The sequence below is a fragment of the Drosophila innubila genome (genome assembly GCF_004354385.1).
Source record: "Drosophila innubila isolate TH190305 chromosome 3L unlocalized genomic scaffold, UK_Dinn_1.0 0_D_3L, whole genome shotgun sequence".
Taxonomy (NCBI): domain Eukaryota; kingdom Metazoa; phylum Arthropoda; class Insecta; order Diptera; family Drosophilidae; genus Drosophila; species Drosophila innubila.
In genome coordinates this window covers 7,612,901-7,629,228 of record NW_022995376.1, presented here as the reverse complement: position 1 = coordinate 7,629,228, position 16,328 = coordinate 7,612,901, and the positions used below count along the sequence as shown (strand labels likewise).

General features: G+C 36.2%; 1 protein-coding gene across 2 annotated transcripts in view; it reads left to right on the top strand.

Moving 5' to 3' along the window:
* Window positions 1–14,733, top strand: part of LOC117789058 (protein bric-a-brac 2) — a 35,353-nt gene extending 20,620 nt beyond the window's left edge. For both annotated transcript variants that reach the window (XM_034628072.1, XM_034628071.1), the window contains exons 3-5: window positions 12,061–12,127; window positions 12,259–12,689; window positions 13,402–14,733. In XM_034628072.1, coding sequence (XP_034483963.1) covers window positions 12,061–12,127; window positions 12,259–12,689; window positions 13,402–14,364 — 1,461 coding nt within the window. In that variant the 3' untranslated portion in view covers window positions 14,365–14,733. The remainder of the gene's footprint in view (window positions 1–12,060; window positions 12,128–12,258; window positions 12,690–13,401) is intronic.
* The last annotated feature ends 1,595 nt before the right edge of the window (window positions 14,734–16,328 follow it).

Here is a 16,328-nt window from a genome sequence, read left to right as displayed (position 1 = left end):
ATAATAAACATAAAAAGCAAATTACACAAATTTAAAAAATAATAAAACTAAAACGTGTCTGCATAAATTAATTAATAAGTCAATTCCAAATCCAAAATCGAATCTCAATCCGAATACGAATACGAATACGAATACGAATACAAAGCGCAATGAAGACAAAGCGATCAGCGAATTTCTGTGATAAACGAATCAAAGGAGCTTTCAGTTATGTTACAGGTTTTTTGTTTCTTATTTGTTTTTCATATATTATAATATTGAATTGACAATTGATTTTAATTTGGCGAGCCATAAATAAAAGGATAATTCATTTGGGTCCCATTCCCATGAATTCAATTTAACATTAATCTTCATATTAATTTGTGGTCGAGCTTGACATTAATTTTAAAATCGCTTGGAAAAGATTATGAAATTTTAACTAAAATTTGTAACTACAGAATTGAACTGAACTATCTATAAATGCGGGGCTATACTTTGTTATTATGAATTTGACAGTTAAAAACATTGTTCTCAAATTTTTCTAATGTTAAGTCTAGTTCAAAATTATAAGCATCTTTTGTTCAATATTTCTTTTACCGTATTTATAGCTGTTTCGTTGCTTTTCCGTTTCATATCCAACATTTCCTTCTGGCAAATGCTTTTTACGCATTCTCTTTAATTTGCGTGTCATAAAAAATACAACATAATAAAGCAAATAAACGTAAAGCTCTCTAAGTGCTTTAAAGGGAAAAAGATATAAGCAAATCCATAATAAAATAATAAAATAAAATAAACGCATGGCATCTAAGTAGAGAAGGCCTCCGATGGATATAGAGACAACAGAATTGCTAGACAAATAAATACTAAGAGATATTTAATTGTAGGCAACAACAATACAACACTATTACAACAGGGTCTTCTGTCTTCTCCTTCTCTCCGTATTTTCCTCTCTCTCTCTCTCTCTCTCTCTCTCTTGCGCTCATTAAAAATAAATAAAAAGCCAGACTAAAAACAATCGAGCATTTTGTTTGTTGAAAAAACACTGTTAAGTCAATAAAAATATGTACTCATTTATATGTATACCTAAGCGTATGGTTATATGTCTATGTTCATATATATAGTGTGGGTATATTAAGTAAAAATTATAAAGGCGCGACTGCTGAAAAGTCAAGCTAAAGATACAAACAGAGACCTGTAAATTTCTAAAGCTAATTTGCCCATATGCCACGCCTCGTATCCAAACGTCTTTTGTGCTTAATTTGAAATCTTGCGACGCGATATTTAGTTATCCCCTTTACCACAATACAAAATAATGCTGTAGTGCATCGACTAGCAAATACTCTGTAAATATTTAATCTAACTAAATAATGAGTAAATTGATTTGTTGAATGATTAAAGCGTGCTGTTTACAGGGTATATCTAAATGGAAACATAAACAGCTATCTTTTTATAGACTTAACAAATAGAATTAGATGGAATCTTGGTTCTATTTATAGACTTAATACACCTTGTGTTGTTTTCTGACTAAAGGGTATGACTAAAGAAAGAAATAACATATTGTGTTTGATTTATTTCGTGCGTGGCCAAAAATAAAACTGCAAATATCGCAAAAAAAAAAACGAAGATAATATTAATAATTTTGCCATTTATATTTATATTATTAATTTGAGCTGCGCGTGTTGCGGTAGTTATTGTTGATGCTTTTCATTCACAATGATTCACTTATTATTATTTATTTCGAGCGTTTATGTAATGCTTCTTTTTTTAGTTTCAACAAATTTCTCGACAACAACAACAGCAACAACAATAATAATAATAATACTGGCAGTCGCGCTTTTTGTTTATAATTAAGCACAAAAAGCGTATTTCTTAATTATTTATTTTATTATTGTTTATTTTTAAATGGGCTACAGACAATTTCCTGCACTTGAAGCGAAACAAATAAAAATGACGCAGCCTTTTTGTTGTTGCTGTGATTGCTATTTCTATAACATTGTTGCTATATAGATATACATTTTAAATGTATATATATCTGCATAATATTGAGGCACAAATCTTTATTGAAATCCAAACATCAGCTAATATATAATGCCATATATTTCGCGTTAAGAAAATTATTTTATGGCTCGCCAAGGCAATTTTTATTTAATTGCTAAAAACAAAACAACAAAAAAAATACAATAACAAATAGTAGAGAATTAGCATAAGAATTTTAAATGAATACGAAATGTTTATGAGTATAATTTAAACAGAATTTTGTATTCTGCAGTGAACGAAGTAAAGCAAACTAAATCTGAGGCAGAAAGCCTGGTCAACTGCTTACTTAGCTGGTTGGTTGGCCAAAAGCTGCTGCCAACGCTAATTGGCTGCGGCTCTAATGCAAATTTAATTCGTGTGTATTTGTAATTATTTTAGAAATGCGTCCTGCAAATCAAACTGACAGTTACAGACAGCGGAATATATATAGATATAGATACAGATGCAGTTAGAGATAGAGAGAATTGAAGCTTTGTGGCGAGGCATACATACATACATACACACAGATACACAGATACACACACATACTAGTGTATGATATTAATTATCTTAAGCATAGCGCGCGAATGCAACGTTCGCTTGACCAAATCAATATTAACTTGCCACATGTAGATACAATTGCCGAGACAGTTGCACATTGAATATACATGTGACAGCTGATGTGTGTGCGTGGGTGTGTGCGAGTGTGTGTGTGTGTGACAATTGGCTGCATAAAAGATGCATGTGTTGCAGCGGTTACCAGTTTGGCACTTTAATGAGCTGCACTTGGCAGCGTTGCATGCATTTAGGCGCTGCAACTGCAACAACCTATGCCTATGAAAAACAATCAAATATGCATTTTAAAAGTTGGCCAACTCGACTCGAAGTGACTCCCACATGGCCAGCACCTCAAACAGACGCTGCAGCTGCGGCAGCTGCAGGATCAGAGACCCAAACCAAACCATATTTGTCTAACCTCGTCGCAGGCACACACACACACACACACACGTTGCACGCTGCACGTTGCATAGTAATAACTGTGTCCAGGTCCGCGCCTCTATTTACCCAGGGTGCCCGAGTTGCATGCTGCGCTCTGTTTTAGACTCACTCTCTCTCTCTATCTCTACCTCCCTTTCTCTCTCTCTCTCTCTCTGTTGCTCTCTCTCTATGCTATTCAAAAAATTTAATGGCATTTTAAATAAGAAATTACAGAGGCTGTGCATATTTTATAAGATTTTCGTTTTGGCCCCAACGATGTTCGACGTTCGACTCGCCTCGACAACTTCCCAAAGGTATCAAATACAAAACAGCAACTCAAACTCAAACTCAAACTGCAACTGAAACTGAAACTAAAAATGTGCGCGACTCTCTCTACCCTCCCCCCCTCCCTCCTCCTTCCCCCAACTGCTCACCTTTCCCCTTTTGGCAGCTAAAGAAAATCGTGGCATGCCTCTAAAATACTCGTACTATATAGTTGGGCTGCAGTTTTTCGCCTACAGCTGCAAACATGCAAATCTACACACACACACACACACACACACATATATATAGATAGAAAAAAAGCAGAGAAATAATAACGCTGGAATGTGTTAGCTGTAATTCTTGTTTTATACAAGGTGTATATGAGAAAGGTGTGGAAGAGAAGCGAAAGAGAAAAGGGATAAGATCGGGGGCAAAGTTGTTTTACCTTTTTGCATAGCATTGGATTTTGCTAAGTAACATAGCGGCATTTCATTTAATATTTATGTCTCTCTAAATATTAAATATTATTTCAAGGGTTTATGCGAGTGCACATACAGTGCCTCACAATGTATGCACACACACACACACCACACACACTCACACACGCAGACATTGCAGTTTTTGTTCACTTTGAAGGGGGGACTTTGGCTTTTGGCCGATTCGATTGGCCGCAGCAGCGCCTCTAGGCGAACTTAACAATAATGTGCGTGCGTGAGTGTGTGTGTGTGCGTGTGTGATCACGCACAAGAGCTCAAATACCATAGCATACATCTGTGCGCTTGACCGAAATGCAGAATTCGCTGCGTTTCCTGCTTTGGCATTTCGCTTTGTCTTTGTCTTTGTTTCTGTATGTGTCTGTGTCTGTGTTTGTGTCTTCCTGTCTTGGTATTTACTTTGCTGCTCGCTTATTCATATGGAAAACACTTGCCACATGTGCATGTTGCTTTGACAGGACATGCAAGATTTGCTCGTTGTAACTAATGATGATGACGTGGGGCAGCTATTTTAATATATACATATATTTTTTTATTCTTGTCTCGAGCAATATTGAATTAATATTTAATGAACGTGTGCAGTCATTTTCACACTTGCAACTGTGACTCTCCCCCCCCTCTCTCTCTCTTTCTCTCTCTGTCTCTGCCTGCTTGCACTTTCAATCAGCTCAAAGAACACGCAAGGCTCTGACTAACTGTTAAGGTACGCAGTCATTACAATAACAAACAACAGAGTGTGTAAGCTTTAAATAGCTGGCAGGACAAACGAAGGCAGTCGCTGACTGTCGGCCATATATCCTCATTATCCTGCATGCTAAAAACAATAAATTACTATTTGCAAAAGGTTAATTTTTACTTCGAAACAAACAAACAAACAAACAACGTGAGCGAGCGAAGTAACAACAACAACAATAACAACAACAACAGCCAGCGTGGCGCCATAAAATGTGGCAACAAAAAAATTACATGAAAAAAAGAAATACACAGAATGGAAAAAGTTGCAATTACCAACAACAACAGCGACAGCAGAGAACAGTTGAAAACAACAATAGCTAAAGTAAATAGCACAACAGCAACAACATAAAAAACAAAACAAAAAAAATAACAACAAGAACTGCAATAAACGGCAACACATTGCAATGTTGCAAGGACTTGCCCTTATCGATGGCAGCGTGAACTAGTACTTATATTCATAAAAATAAGAGAATCATATAATTCTTAATTATTTAAATAGATTGCTCTTCTTTTGTAATTTAATTATTCTACCGACTCCATTTCATTCGTGGCTATTTTATATTAAGCCTCAAATAGAAGACGTTGAACAAAATAATTGTATGATAATTAAATTTACAATTATACACAAATTAAGATTTAAATTATCAAATTAATAAATTTATTTATTTCTTATATTTAAAACTTTAAAATGCCTTGGGATAGATTTAAATGTAATTGATCCGTAATTTTAAATAAAATAAAATTTAATTAATCCAAGATATGTTGCAAGAATTTTAAAAAATTCAAAATATCCAATTAGCTTAATAGGAAGTATTATTTTTGTTGCTATACGCCAAATAGTTGAAAATAAAATTCTGAATATTTCAAAAAGAAGACTCAATGTTCATTACTTGTCAAAGTCTGTTAAAATCAGCATATAGTACTCGAGAATGCTTATGCGAATAAATAGATTTAAAGTAAGTGGTTTAAAGTTACAAGGAAGTCTAAAATGAACATATAAATACATCGACTTGTTGATCTCCTATAATTTCTCATATCCTTTATCGATTTTTTCAAAGTTTTTTCATTATTTCATTCATTATTTTTATTAGATCAGATTAAAATATTAATTAAATTTTCTGCATTGCAATAAAAACAATTTTTAAATGCAATCTCAAGATTTCTCATGAAGTATGTATTTAGAATATATTGGTTTAATTAAGACAAAATAAATAATACTCTTAAAAATAAGATTGCGACACGTTGTCATCGCTAACCGTGAACTTTTCCTTGCTGTCTGTTGCTCTAGCAGCTCGACTCCGACTCCGACTCTGAGTTCGACTCTGAGTCCGAGTCCGAGTCTCAGCTCAAGTGCCGAGACCGAGTCCGAGTTAAGAGGGGTAGATAGTTAGAAGTTCGTCGTGCCTGTGACTTGAAGGAATATAGTAATAGGGGTAACATAGTGAAGTAACTTTTTTTGTAGCTGTGTTTTTTGTATTTTATTTGGGCTTGGCACTGTGTGTTTGAATGAAGTCGAGTGTGCCCCCATTTGAATGTTTTATTGTAATTTTAGTTGTCGGTTGTTGGTTGTCGGCTGCTGGTTAGTTGGCTGGCGAACCTGACACACCTCAATGCGCGCTGCACTCAACACTTGGCGTATAATTATTTATTGCATTTAAATTATTGTTGGCTATATTGTAAGTGTTGTTATTGCTGTTGTTGTTGTTGTTGTTGTTGCAGCAAACAAAACTTTCATTGTAAACTCAGATACAACTGAAAACAGAAGCGCAGAGAGGCGAGAGAAGGCGAGAGAGGCAACATGCACTCGCACTTGATTTTATGATTACTACAATTACTTTAGTTGTTGTTACAATTGTTGTTGTTACAATTGTTGTTGCTGTTGTAGCATTGCTGCTGACACATTGCGTCCAAGTGCAACTCCTTGCTCAGAAATTGCCACTGCAATTGTTTGTTACATTGTTTCTTGCATTTCCATACACATCAGATATACATAATACATTATATATGTACAGTTATATAAAAAGTATAAGAAATAACATATACTACAAGTTGAATATACCGCACACCTACAAATATTCAACTTTCCTCCCCCCCCTCTTCTTCTTCCTCTCTGTCCGAGTTCAGCTCCTTTTGCGGCTTTGCCCTCCGCGAAATGTGTTTTTCACATTATTTCATGAATAATGCATTGAGCTAATATGCATATTTTATGTGAAATTCGTGCAATAAAATACTATTAAATATTTAGTTGTTGCTGCCACTGCCACCGTAGCTGGCGCTGTAGCTTGCCACCATCATGGACTGTCTTGCGGATCCACCAAGGAGTTGAATAGTTAAGCAAAGAAGTTGCACAGTTAAGTAAAGATGAGCTCTGCTCTCTCTGCACAGTTGGCTAACAGCCGGGCAATTCAATTTCAGACTACAGAATAGAGTTACCTATTTGATAGGCAGTAAAATGCCATTTTCATTTGTAGTTTCAAAGTTTTTCAACTGTTTGAAAACTTTGAAAATACACAGAATTTATTTAAAAATGAACTATTAACTTGTGTATTAACATGCTTATTTCATAGAGTGTAGTTTTTGAAAAATTATGTGGAAAACTTTTATTGTGATCCTCTTTTACTTTAATCTTAATTTTTTTCTTAAATTTTCCATATTAATTTTAGCTTAAAAGACTATTCATAATAATTCTATGTTTATGTGGAATACTTTCAAAATCCATTCAAAACTTGTGATCTTTACTTATTTTAATCATATTTCGATTGATTTATTATAAAATTATTCGTATACTCCCCATTTAAATAAACATTGTATTGCTGAAATTGAGTTTCAACAGAAATTCATTAAAAATTATCATAGATACAGATTGGGGGATACTCGACTGTCATTACATCTGTTACCCACTGTCGAAATGTGCGACAGAATGGCGACAACTTGGGAGGACTTGAGTGTTCTAGAAGTAGTTGTAGATACTTTGTCGCATTTTGAAGTCGTCTACGTCTACGCTCTTTCTTCGTCTCGCTGTCTCTTCCCATTCCATTTAAATTAATTATTTATTATGCCAAGCATTGCTTCTTATAAAATTAATGAATGGCATGAGCGCAAAAACTATAAAACCGGGCGCAAGACGCGGATAAAAGACGCGGTCGCACAAGAAGAACGCAAAGATAGAGACAGAGAAACAGGGAGACAGAGAGACAGAGAGACAGACAACATGAGCAGGATTAGGATGAGAGTGCAAAATGTGCGGGAAGTGTGCGTGTGGTTGGCTGAGTAATATAAATAAATGAATGAATGAGCAGGAATACTACTGAGAGAGAGAGAGAGAGAGAGAGAGAGTGAGAGAGAGTAGTTACTAATAGTAGTAGTAGTATTAGTAGTAGTAGTAGTAGTAGTAGTAGTGAAGGCTACGAAGCAGCAGGCGCTCAGCAAACGCAGACAGACAAAACTCAAGAAAACCGACAAAAGCAACTTGGAGCAGGTGGTGGTATTGGTATTGGTGTTGGTGTTGGTGGTGGGAAGTGTCATGCACAGCAGGAGGAAAGGAGATTGTGGTGAGCAAGTTGCAGACAAGAGAAATAACAAACTTGAGACGCCGCTGTCGACGTCGTCGTCGACGTCGCTGCCACAGTAAAAGCACGAATCGAAAATGAATAATAAATAAAGTGTTATATAATATAAGAAATATACTACAAGCAAAAACAGAAAACTACATCCAAAGTAATTCTAAGGCAACAAACAAGGTGAAGCGGCGGGAGGGGGGAAAAGGGGGAAAGGACTCGACCCAGCCCATCTAAGTTGGACGCGACTGTAGTTTAATACTCATAGTGTTAACCCCCTGGCCCTTGAAAACTCTACACCCTCTTCCCATCGAGCATACCACAGAGCTGTATTGGGCTGGAATTGGTATCTGTACAAGAGAGGGGTGTAGGGGGGTGTAAGGGGGTGTCGAGTTTATGTGCTCGCTTGAAAAATAAAATTAAAATTGCATTAGAATCCAACGGGTTTTATGGCGAGTGTGAGAAGAGAGGCAGGAGCAGGGGGGCCAGAAGGCGAGAAATCGTGGAAACTTGAAGGCTGTTGAAAGGCACGTGCACTGAAAAAAAAGACCAAGTTCTAAAATCAAGAACATTCATCTTAAATATTTTGTTCTTAAAATAAGATTATTTTAAGACCAAATTAGTTAAACTAAGATTATTAATCTAAAAAACCTTAAAATCTTAATATAAGAACAAAAATCTTAAATTGTTAGGAAAGTATAAATAGGTACTATTTCGTGTCAAACAAATGATGGCACCGTGGCGCTCTGGTTAGAGAGGCCGCTTCAGTTGTGAAGCAGTAGGCGGCGGTTCGAATCCCCCTCGTAACAAATTAAAAAAACATTTATAAAATTACTAACACAGAAAAAATATAAATAAATCAAAATTTAAAAATAAAAATAATAAAAATATAAAAAATAATTTTCATTTATTTTATTTTTTGATTTTAATTTTAAGAACATTTATTCTTAAAATAAGAACTTGGTCTTATTTAAAATGTTCTTAAAATCAAGATGTGTTCTCTTAATTCAAGAATTTTATGTTCTCGACGCATTTTTTAGACCAAAAATCTTAGTTCTGAGACCAAAATCTTGATTTTAGAACATTTTTTTTATCAGTGTGTGTGTGAGAGAGTGAGGCAGCGAGTGAGTGAGGGAGAGTGAACGATTGAGAGAGTTAAGGGCAAGGGCAGAGAAGTGGCTGCATTTGGATTGATGGCAAATGTGAGTGTGAGAGAACCTGGTATAAATTTATATTTTATTACCAACACACAGCAAGATATGTGTATGTGTAAGCTATGTTCTAACAAAAATATTGAAAATATTCTAGAACAAAAATCAATATATTTTTTATAGAAATTTGTTGAAGCGAAAAAGTTAATTAAATAAATTATTATGTGAATGGGGCGTGCACACGATGAGTAATTGGCAAGAACAAGAAGACGATGAGCCACAGCAGCAGCGACGGCGACGGCGACGGCGACTGAGGCAGCGACTGAGGCAGAGGCAGAGGCAGCAGCAGCGAAGCGCCGCAAATTAAATTAAATGAGTTGAAAGAAAGTTGAATGCGCGCACGCTTCAAATTTGTTTTTGTTGAGTATGAGAAACGTCGTGGCAGTCACTTGTTCCAGTTGTTGTTGTTGTTGTTATTGCTGTTGCTGCTGCTGCTGCTGGCGGGAAATTGAAAATTTAATTAATTAAACATTTTTGAGCACAGCAAGAGCGCTAGCAATATTTTATTATATGTATTGTGAGTCTTATAATTGTTAGACGTAGCTCAGTTGCCCCTGCCACTACCCCCACTCCTGTAGAGGGAGGTTAAAAGGTCGCCATAATGCATTGGCAAGTGACTGGCGAATTTACGATGTAAGTGACTAATGGATTCCCATATTGTGAGCAATTGTTTTAAGAGCAGCCGACTTGAAGAACTACCGAGCATAATAATACGAGTAATAACACTTAAAATTACAACACCAACACCAACACCAACAGCTTAATGTGGCAGACAAATCATTATATTGTTCTTGCAACATACAACTACAAATTACCCGTAATAGACAATACAGTCTTGCCAAAAATTTCGAAATGTGAACTTTACGATTTAAATATGTATTATTTTTAAGCTCGCTTAAAGCTTTTATGATGTGCTTTCAAAGCTTTGCTGTCTGGAGCGTATGATTGAGTGCTCATTATTTGTAGTTGAATGATTAATAATTTAATTATTATTGTAAGTAATACATCTGTCGCTGTTTAACTGTACCCAGTAAACTACTGTGTCAAACTATAATTACTTAAAGCTCTACACTTTTTATATAAGTTTTGACAGACAGGCGTATTTCTCATTATAAGCTGTAAGCACACTGAAAACAAGTAGCAAAAGTTGTAGTCGAATATAATCCACTTAGAAATACCCTTCAACTTTGAATTTTTTTTGATTAAAACTATCATAACTTCCACAATTATTATTAAATTGTAATGAAATTTCCAGGATATAAACTTCACATTAAAACGAGTAAAAAATGATTGAAATATACTATTTATATCATCAATAGTAAACATTATTTTAAATTTTCTGTATTTTACAATATTTTGCCACATTTGTTTTTACACCCTGCTTCTGTAATATATACAGGGTATAAAAACAACAAAAAACAAGACTATTTGACGCTTCATTAACAAAATGTTTAACATAAAATAACGTTTTTAACGCCACTTTGATATCTGGGCTGGGCTCGTTCGCAATCGTTAACATATGCCCCCCAACTCCCCTTTTTCTAAAAGGTATCCCATATATATGTATATAGGGTTTGCCTGTAAAAATGCAAAAAATGCTTCCGACTTTCCAATTTCAATTATTCATACATTTTATGACCTTTTTCCTTAACATGGCCGACGTCTAACAAATGCAATGCAACATGAGGCATGCGGCATGGGGCATGAACTGTGGCACCACCTAGTTTCAAATATTTAAGACTTACACTATATTTATATTGTTTTTTTTTTTCGCCCTCCCTCTCCCTCTCACTTTTGATTCTTTTTGTTGCCGCTTCACATAATTTGTATAGCGCTTGTTGTTGGCCCCATATAAAATGCATGGCTTTGTGCAGTTGGGCCGCTGACATGGCCAGGTGATGGGTGGAAGAGTGGATGATGAGGGGATGAGGGGCAGGAAAGTAGGCGTCAACTTTGGCTGGTCAGCGGTAGGCAATGAATCCTTCGCTGTGGCACGAACGAAGCGAACGGAACGTGCATCAATTTAACTTTTCTTTTCTGTATTTTTTTTTTTTTTTTTTTTGTCTATGCCCTGGCGAGTCGAAGTGCAAATGGGGCCTGGGCTTAATCTAGAAATTAACTGCGGCTTTGCCTTAATTTATTTAGCCATTTTTTTTACATTTTCCGCTTACTTTTTTTTACGTGTTTATTAATAAATATTAAAAGCTGCCTCAATTACAGCTAAGGAGTTTTTTTTATTTTTTGCTTTAGTTGGCGTAAATTTGCGGCTCCTAAGAGTATAGATAGATTATACTGTTGGCCAAGTAAATATTTTGATAAGAAAAAAATGCGCATATTTGTTTTTTTATATATTAAAATATAGTTTAACCGAATGGATCGAATTTTAATGTATAAATTATAATACAAAAAATTATAAATAGTTTAATTTATAGAAAATAAAGTATGACAATCTTTAGATACCTAGTTAGAGACTAAGAGGGAGATAGACAGATAACTTGAATATCTAATAATGGCCAATAGTAATAAATAAATAGTTGCTGTGTATATATGAGTATTTGGGACCTTGTTGGCCATAAAAACGCTGAAAGTTGTTGGGCAAAGACAAAAGAAGGCAGCAAGTGAATGTGAAGGGGAGGCAAATGGTTTGCCAACTTTGTATACTAATTTGCTTTGGCGTTTGCATACGAAAAAGCTTTGGCCCAACATTTATGGCTTTAATAAACTTTTATGGCCAACATTTTGCCAAGCGGTGCGGCCTTTGTGGCAGCAGAAATGTCTTCAAAGAAAACAAACTAAACGACGTTTTCCTTATCGTCTTTCCATTTGCAGGCCAAAATGATTGAGACCGGCGGACATGGCTGGATGGGTGCTCCTGCAACAGGCACATCTGTGGCGGGTAAGTGACAGTCCACACACTATTTAAGTCTATGCAACTTGCAACTTCCTTTGAGACAATTAGCATAGCTCTCGGACACGGCACAAACTAAGTTTGGAATACGTTTTGTTTCGTTTTTGCCCCCCTACTAGCAGACAGCTACCAATATCAATTGCAGTCCATGTGGCAAAAATGCTGGAATACCAACCAACAGAATCTGGTGCAACAGCTGCGCTTTCGTGAGCGTGGCCCACTCAAATCATGGCGCCCGGAAGCCATGGCCGAGGCCATATTTAGTGTCCTAAAAGAGGGACTCTCCCTATCCCAGGCAGCTCGCAAATATGACATACCCTATCCCACATTCGTGCTCTATGCGAATCGTGTCCACAACATGCTGGGACCCTCCCTCGACGGCGGCACCGATCCCCGACCCAAGGCACGTGGTCGACCCCAGCGCATTCTGCTCGGCATGTGGCCGGAGGAGCTGATCCGCAGCGTCATCAAGGCTGTGGTATTCCGTGACTATCGCGAGATCAAGGAGGATATGGGAGCGCATCAGTATGCCAATGGACAAGCGCATGGCGTAAGTACTTATATCTTAATTAATTGAATTGTATCTACAAGATACTTTATGTAGCAAAATTATCAATATTATTGATAATCATTTTTGTTTGCAAAATTCGATAGTTAATTTAAATATCCATTTGCATATTCTTTTTATAAATTGTTTGAATAATTTTTCCTTATTAGATAAAAAAAAAAAATTTAAATAATTAGACTCTATCAAAATAAGTGGAATACTAAAAAAAAAAATTATAATTACATAAATTATATAAGTAGTCAAATGTACATTAAGAAAAGAATTTAAACATCAGTTTCTAGATAAATATTTCAACAATATGATAAATTTAAATATTGTCTTGTTTACTAGCAAAATAAATTTTATAAATTTTATCAACTCTCTCAAATTGCTTATTTGTTATTATATTATACATTTTATTATAATGATAACTTGCGATTAAAATTGAAGACATTTTTTTAATCGACGATAAATATCAGTGAAGTTTTATAAACTCACAAATACTATTTAATTTTCAATTTGTTTATTTAAACATTAAAATTTATTAAGTAAACACCATTTGATGTTCTTGACCTTTATTTAATTATTTATAGCTTCATTTGCTGAGAATATACCAAATAAACGATGGTAGAAAGCAGATTTTATCATCAATTTAGATTCGATTTTTTAAGACATTTCCCCAACGTTTTTGTGCTTTATTTAATATCTACTCTAGGCTCACTTTGGATCTGGCAACTCGGCGGCAGCCAATGGTTACCACAGTGCGGCAGCTAAGATGGCCGCCCAGAATGCCGCGCTGGCTCCGCCGGACAGCAGCAACCCGCTCAGCACGATGACAGAGACGCTGCGGCGTCAGATACTGTCCCAGCAGCAGCCACAACAGTCGCCACATGTGCAGTCCATGAACATGTACAAGTCGCCGGCGTATTTGCAACGCTCAGAGATTGAAGATCAGGTGTCGGCGGCGGCGGCGGTGGCAGCGGCAAAGCATCAGCAGAACGAAAGACGCGGCTCGGAGAATCTGCCGGACTTGAGTGCATTGGGACTGATGGGATTGCCGGGTCTGAATGTGATGCCCTCGCAGCAGGCGCCGCATCAGCGCAGCTCCGGCGGCAGCGGCGGTGGCAGCGCAGGCGCTGCAATGCATCCCAGTGCCGCCAGCTATGCGAGAGAGCTGTCCCGGGAGCGGGAGAGGGAGCGTGAGATGTCCAGAGATCGGGAGCTGAAGGAGGCGATGCATGCGCGACAATATGGCAATCAATCGCGTGGCTCGAACTCATCGGCGGGCAGCAAATCGGCGTCAGGACATGGCGCCTCATCCAGTCGACCAGGCGCCGCGTCGCCCTATTCCACGCACTACAGCAAACACCAGGCCAAGGAGCATCCCAGCTATGCGTACAACAAGCGCTTTCTGGAGAGTCTGCCCGCTGGCATTGACTTCGAGGCAATTGCCAATGGGCTGCTCCAAAAGTCGGTGAACAAGAGTCCACGCTTCGAGGACTTCTTTCCCGGCCAGGACATGAGTGAGCTCTTTGCCAGCGCCGACGCCAACGCCGGCGCAGCAGCGGCAGCGGCGGCAGCAGCGGCTGCATATGCTCCAACTGGAGTGCGGGAGTCGCCGCTGATGAAGATCAAGCTGGAGCAGCAACAGACCACAGAGTTGCCACATGAGGATTGAGAGAGAGGTAGTGGAGGAGGAAGAGGAATAGGAAGAAGAGAGGATAATGGTTTGGGTTGGTTCTTTTGAAGAAGCCAACGGAAACACATTTGGACTGTTATTTTAACCCCAACGTTTAGTGTTTAGCCTGCTAAGTGCTTAGTTCAAGTTGCTAACTGGTTTTTATTATGCTTAGTTTTAGTCTAGGCTTAGTTCATAACGGTACGAGTATTACCCCCCCACTCTACAATCCCCTACACACACACACTCACACACACACACATGCACTTCGGAACTTTCCTGTAAGGATAAGATCTCGCCTATATTATTTATTTTGAATGCATTTGTTTTCTTATGCGCCTTATTCTTTGCCAATATCGAAAAAAAAAAGAAACAATATAAGAATTAAATTAATAATAAAGAAAATAATTAAAAGATAATATTATAAAATGATACAAATACAGTTAGATATAGAGACTTGTGCATTTCTTAAATGTAGTTTACTTTAGTTAAGCACACACACACACACACACTTACATACACACTCACACACAGCAAACACATAAATATTCATTCACATTACACATACGCAATGTTGTCTTTAGAATGGTAAGCAAGTAATTATATAAATATATTAATGATACTATATTATAATCGATAAACATGCCTATATATATATATATTATGATATGATGTATGTCAAGTAATTGTATTTCCAAATGTAATTGTAAATAATGTACAAATTTCCATAGCCGTAGGACAACATTCACTTAATATTAGTTAACACACACTCACACACACACACACACTCACACACACACACACACTCATCGTACTCATGGGTCGCACATCTTCTATTCTATTGAAATATTCGTGAATAACTGAAAAGTACGATTAAATAATGCATCTAATATTACTTATAGAGTACACATATTTACAGCTAATTTCATGTATGTATGTATACAGACAACACACACTCACACTGACACACCACACACAAACACACTGTCCCAGTGCAGCACACACCTAACACACATACAACTACAATATTTAAGTGCATATGTCTTGTATGTTCTTTATCATTATTATTTTAGATAAAACTAAATTATATGAAAACTGAAACAGAATAAAAGTGAAGAAGTAAATGTAAAAAAATAATCAAAATTGTGTTTTATCATTTATGGAATGTCTGCCAGATAAGAAATAAATGCGAAAATGTGGCAAAGAATGGTAAGTATCTGAAGATTGATTCATCAGAACCTAAAATAGCGTAGCATCTGTGCCAAGTTTTATCTATAAGATGATTTTATCTTTGGAAATGATTGGTTTCATCGGCATAATTAGAATGGAGGACAGGGAGTAAGAAATTGAGAGAGATACAAAAAAGAAGAAGAGTTTATATATTTTAGTTTTGAAATGATAGAATAAATAAAAATACGGATATATAAGGTAAAAAAATATTATTAGTTACAGTATGATAAAAAAATGAAATGATAAAAAAATAAGGACATGGACTATAAGGTAAAATAGATCTTATCGGTAGCAGTAATACATTCCTGCAAACATAATGATAATTTTGATTGACAGTTCGTAATTGTTTTTAATATTTTGAAGAGCAGAAAAATATGTTTCAGTAACAGGATTTATCTGCAATATAACTCTTAATTGTACCGATTAGATAGTTAAGAGTTAATGTCATGTATGGAGTCTATACGGGATCGGATTCAAATAGTGGATAATGTTAAATGTTCAAATGAAATTTCTTAAGGTGTTCACAAAATCTTTTTAATTAAGAACTTTGAACAAGTTATATTTGTTTAACCTGTACAGTTTTCGTTTAAAATTATTTCTAGAACATATAAAATGAGGAATTTCTATTATCATTTTAAGTCACTTTAAATAGCTTTTTTTAAAAGATATAGGAAAAAACTCCATTAACTATCATTATAAGATAAATTGCTCATCTTGGACTCAACTTATTTATC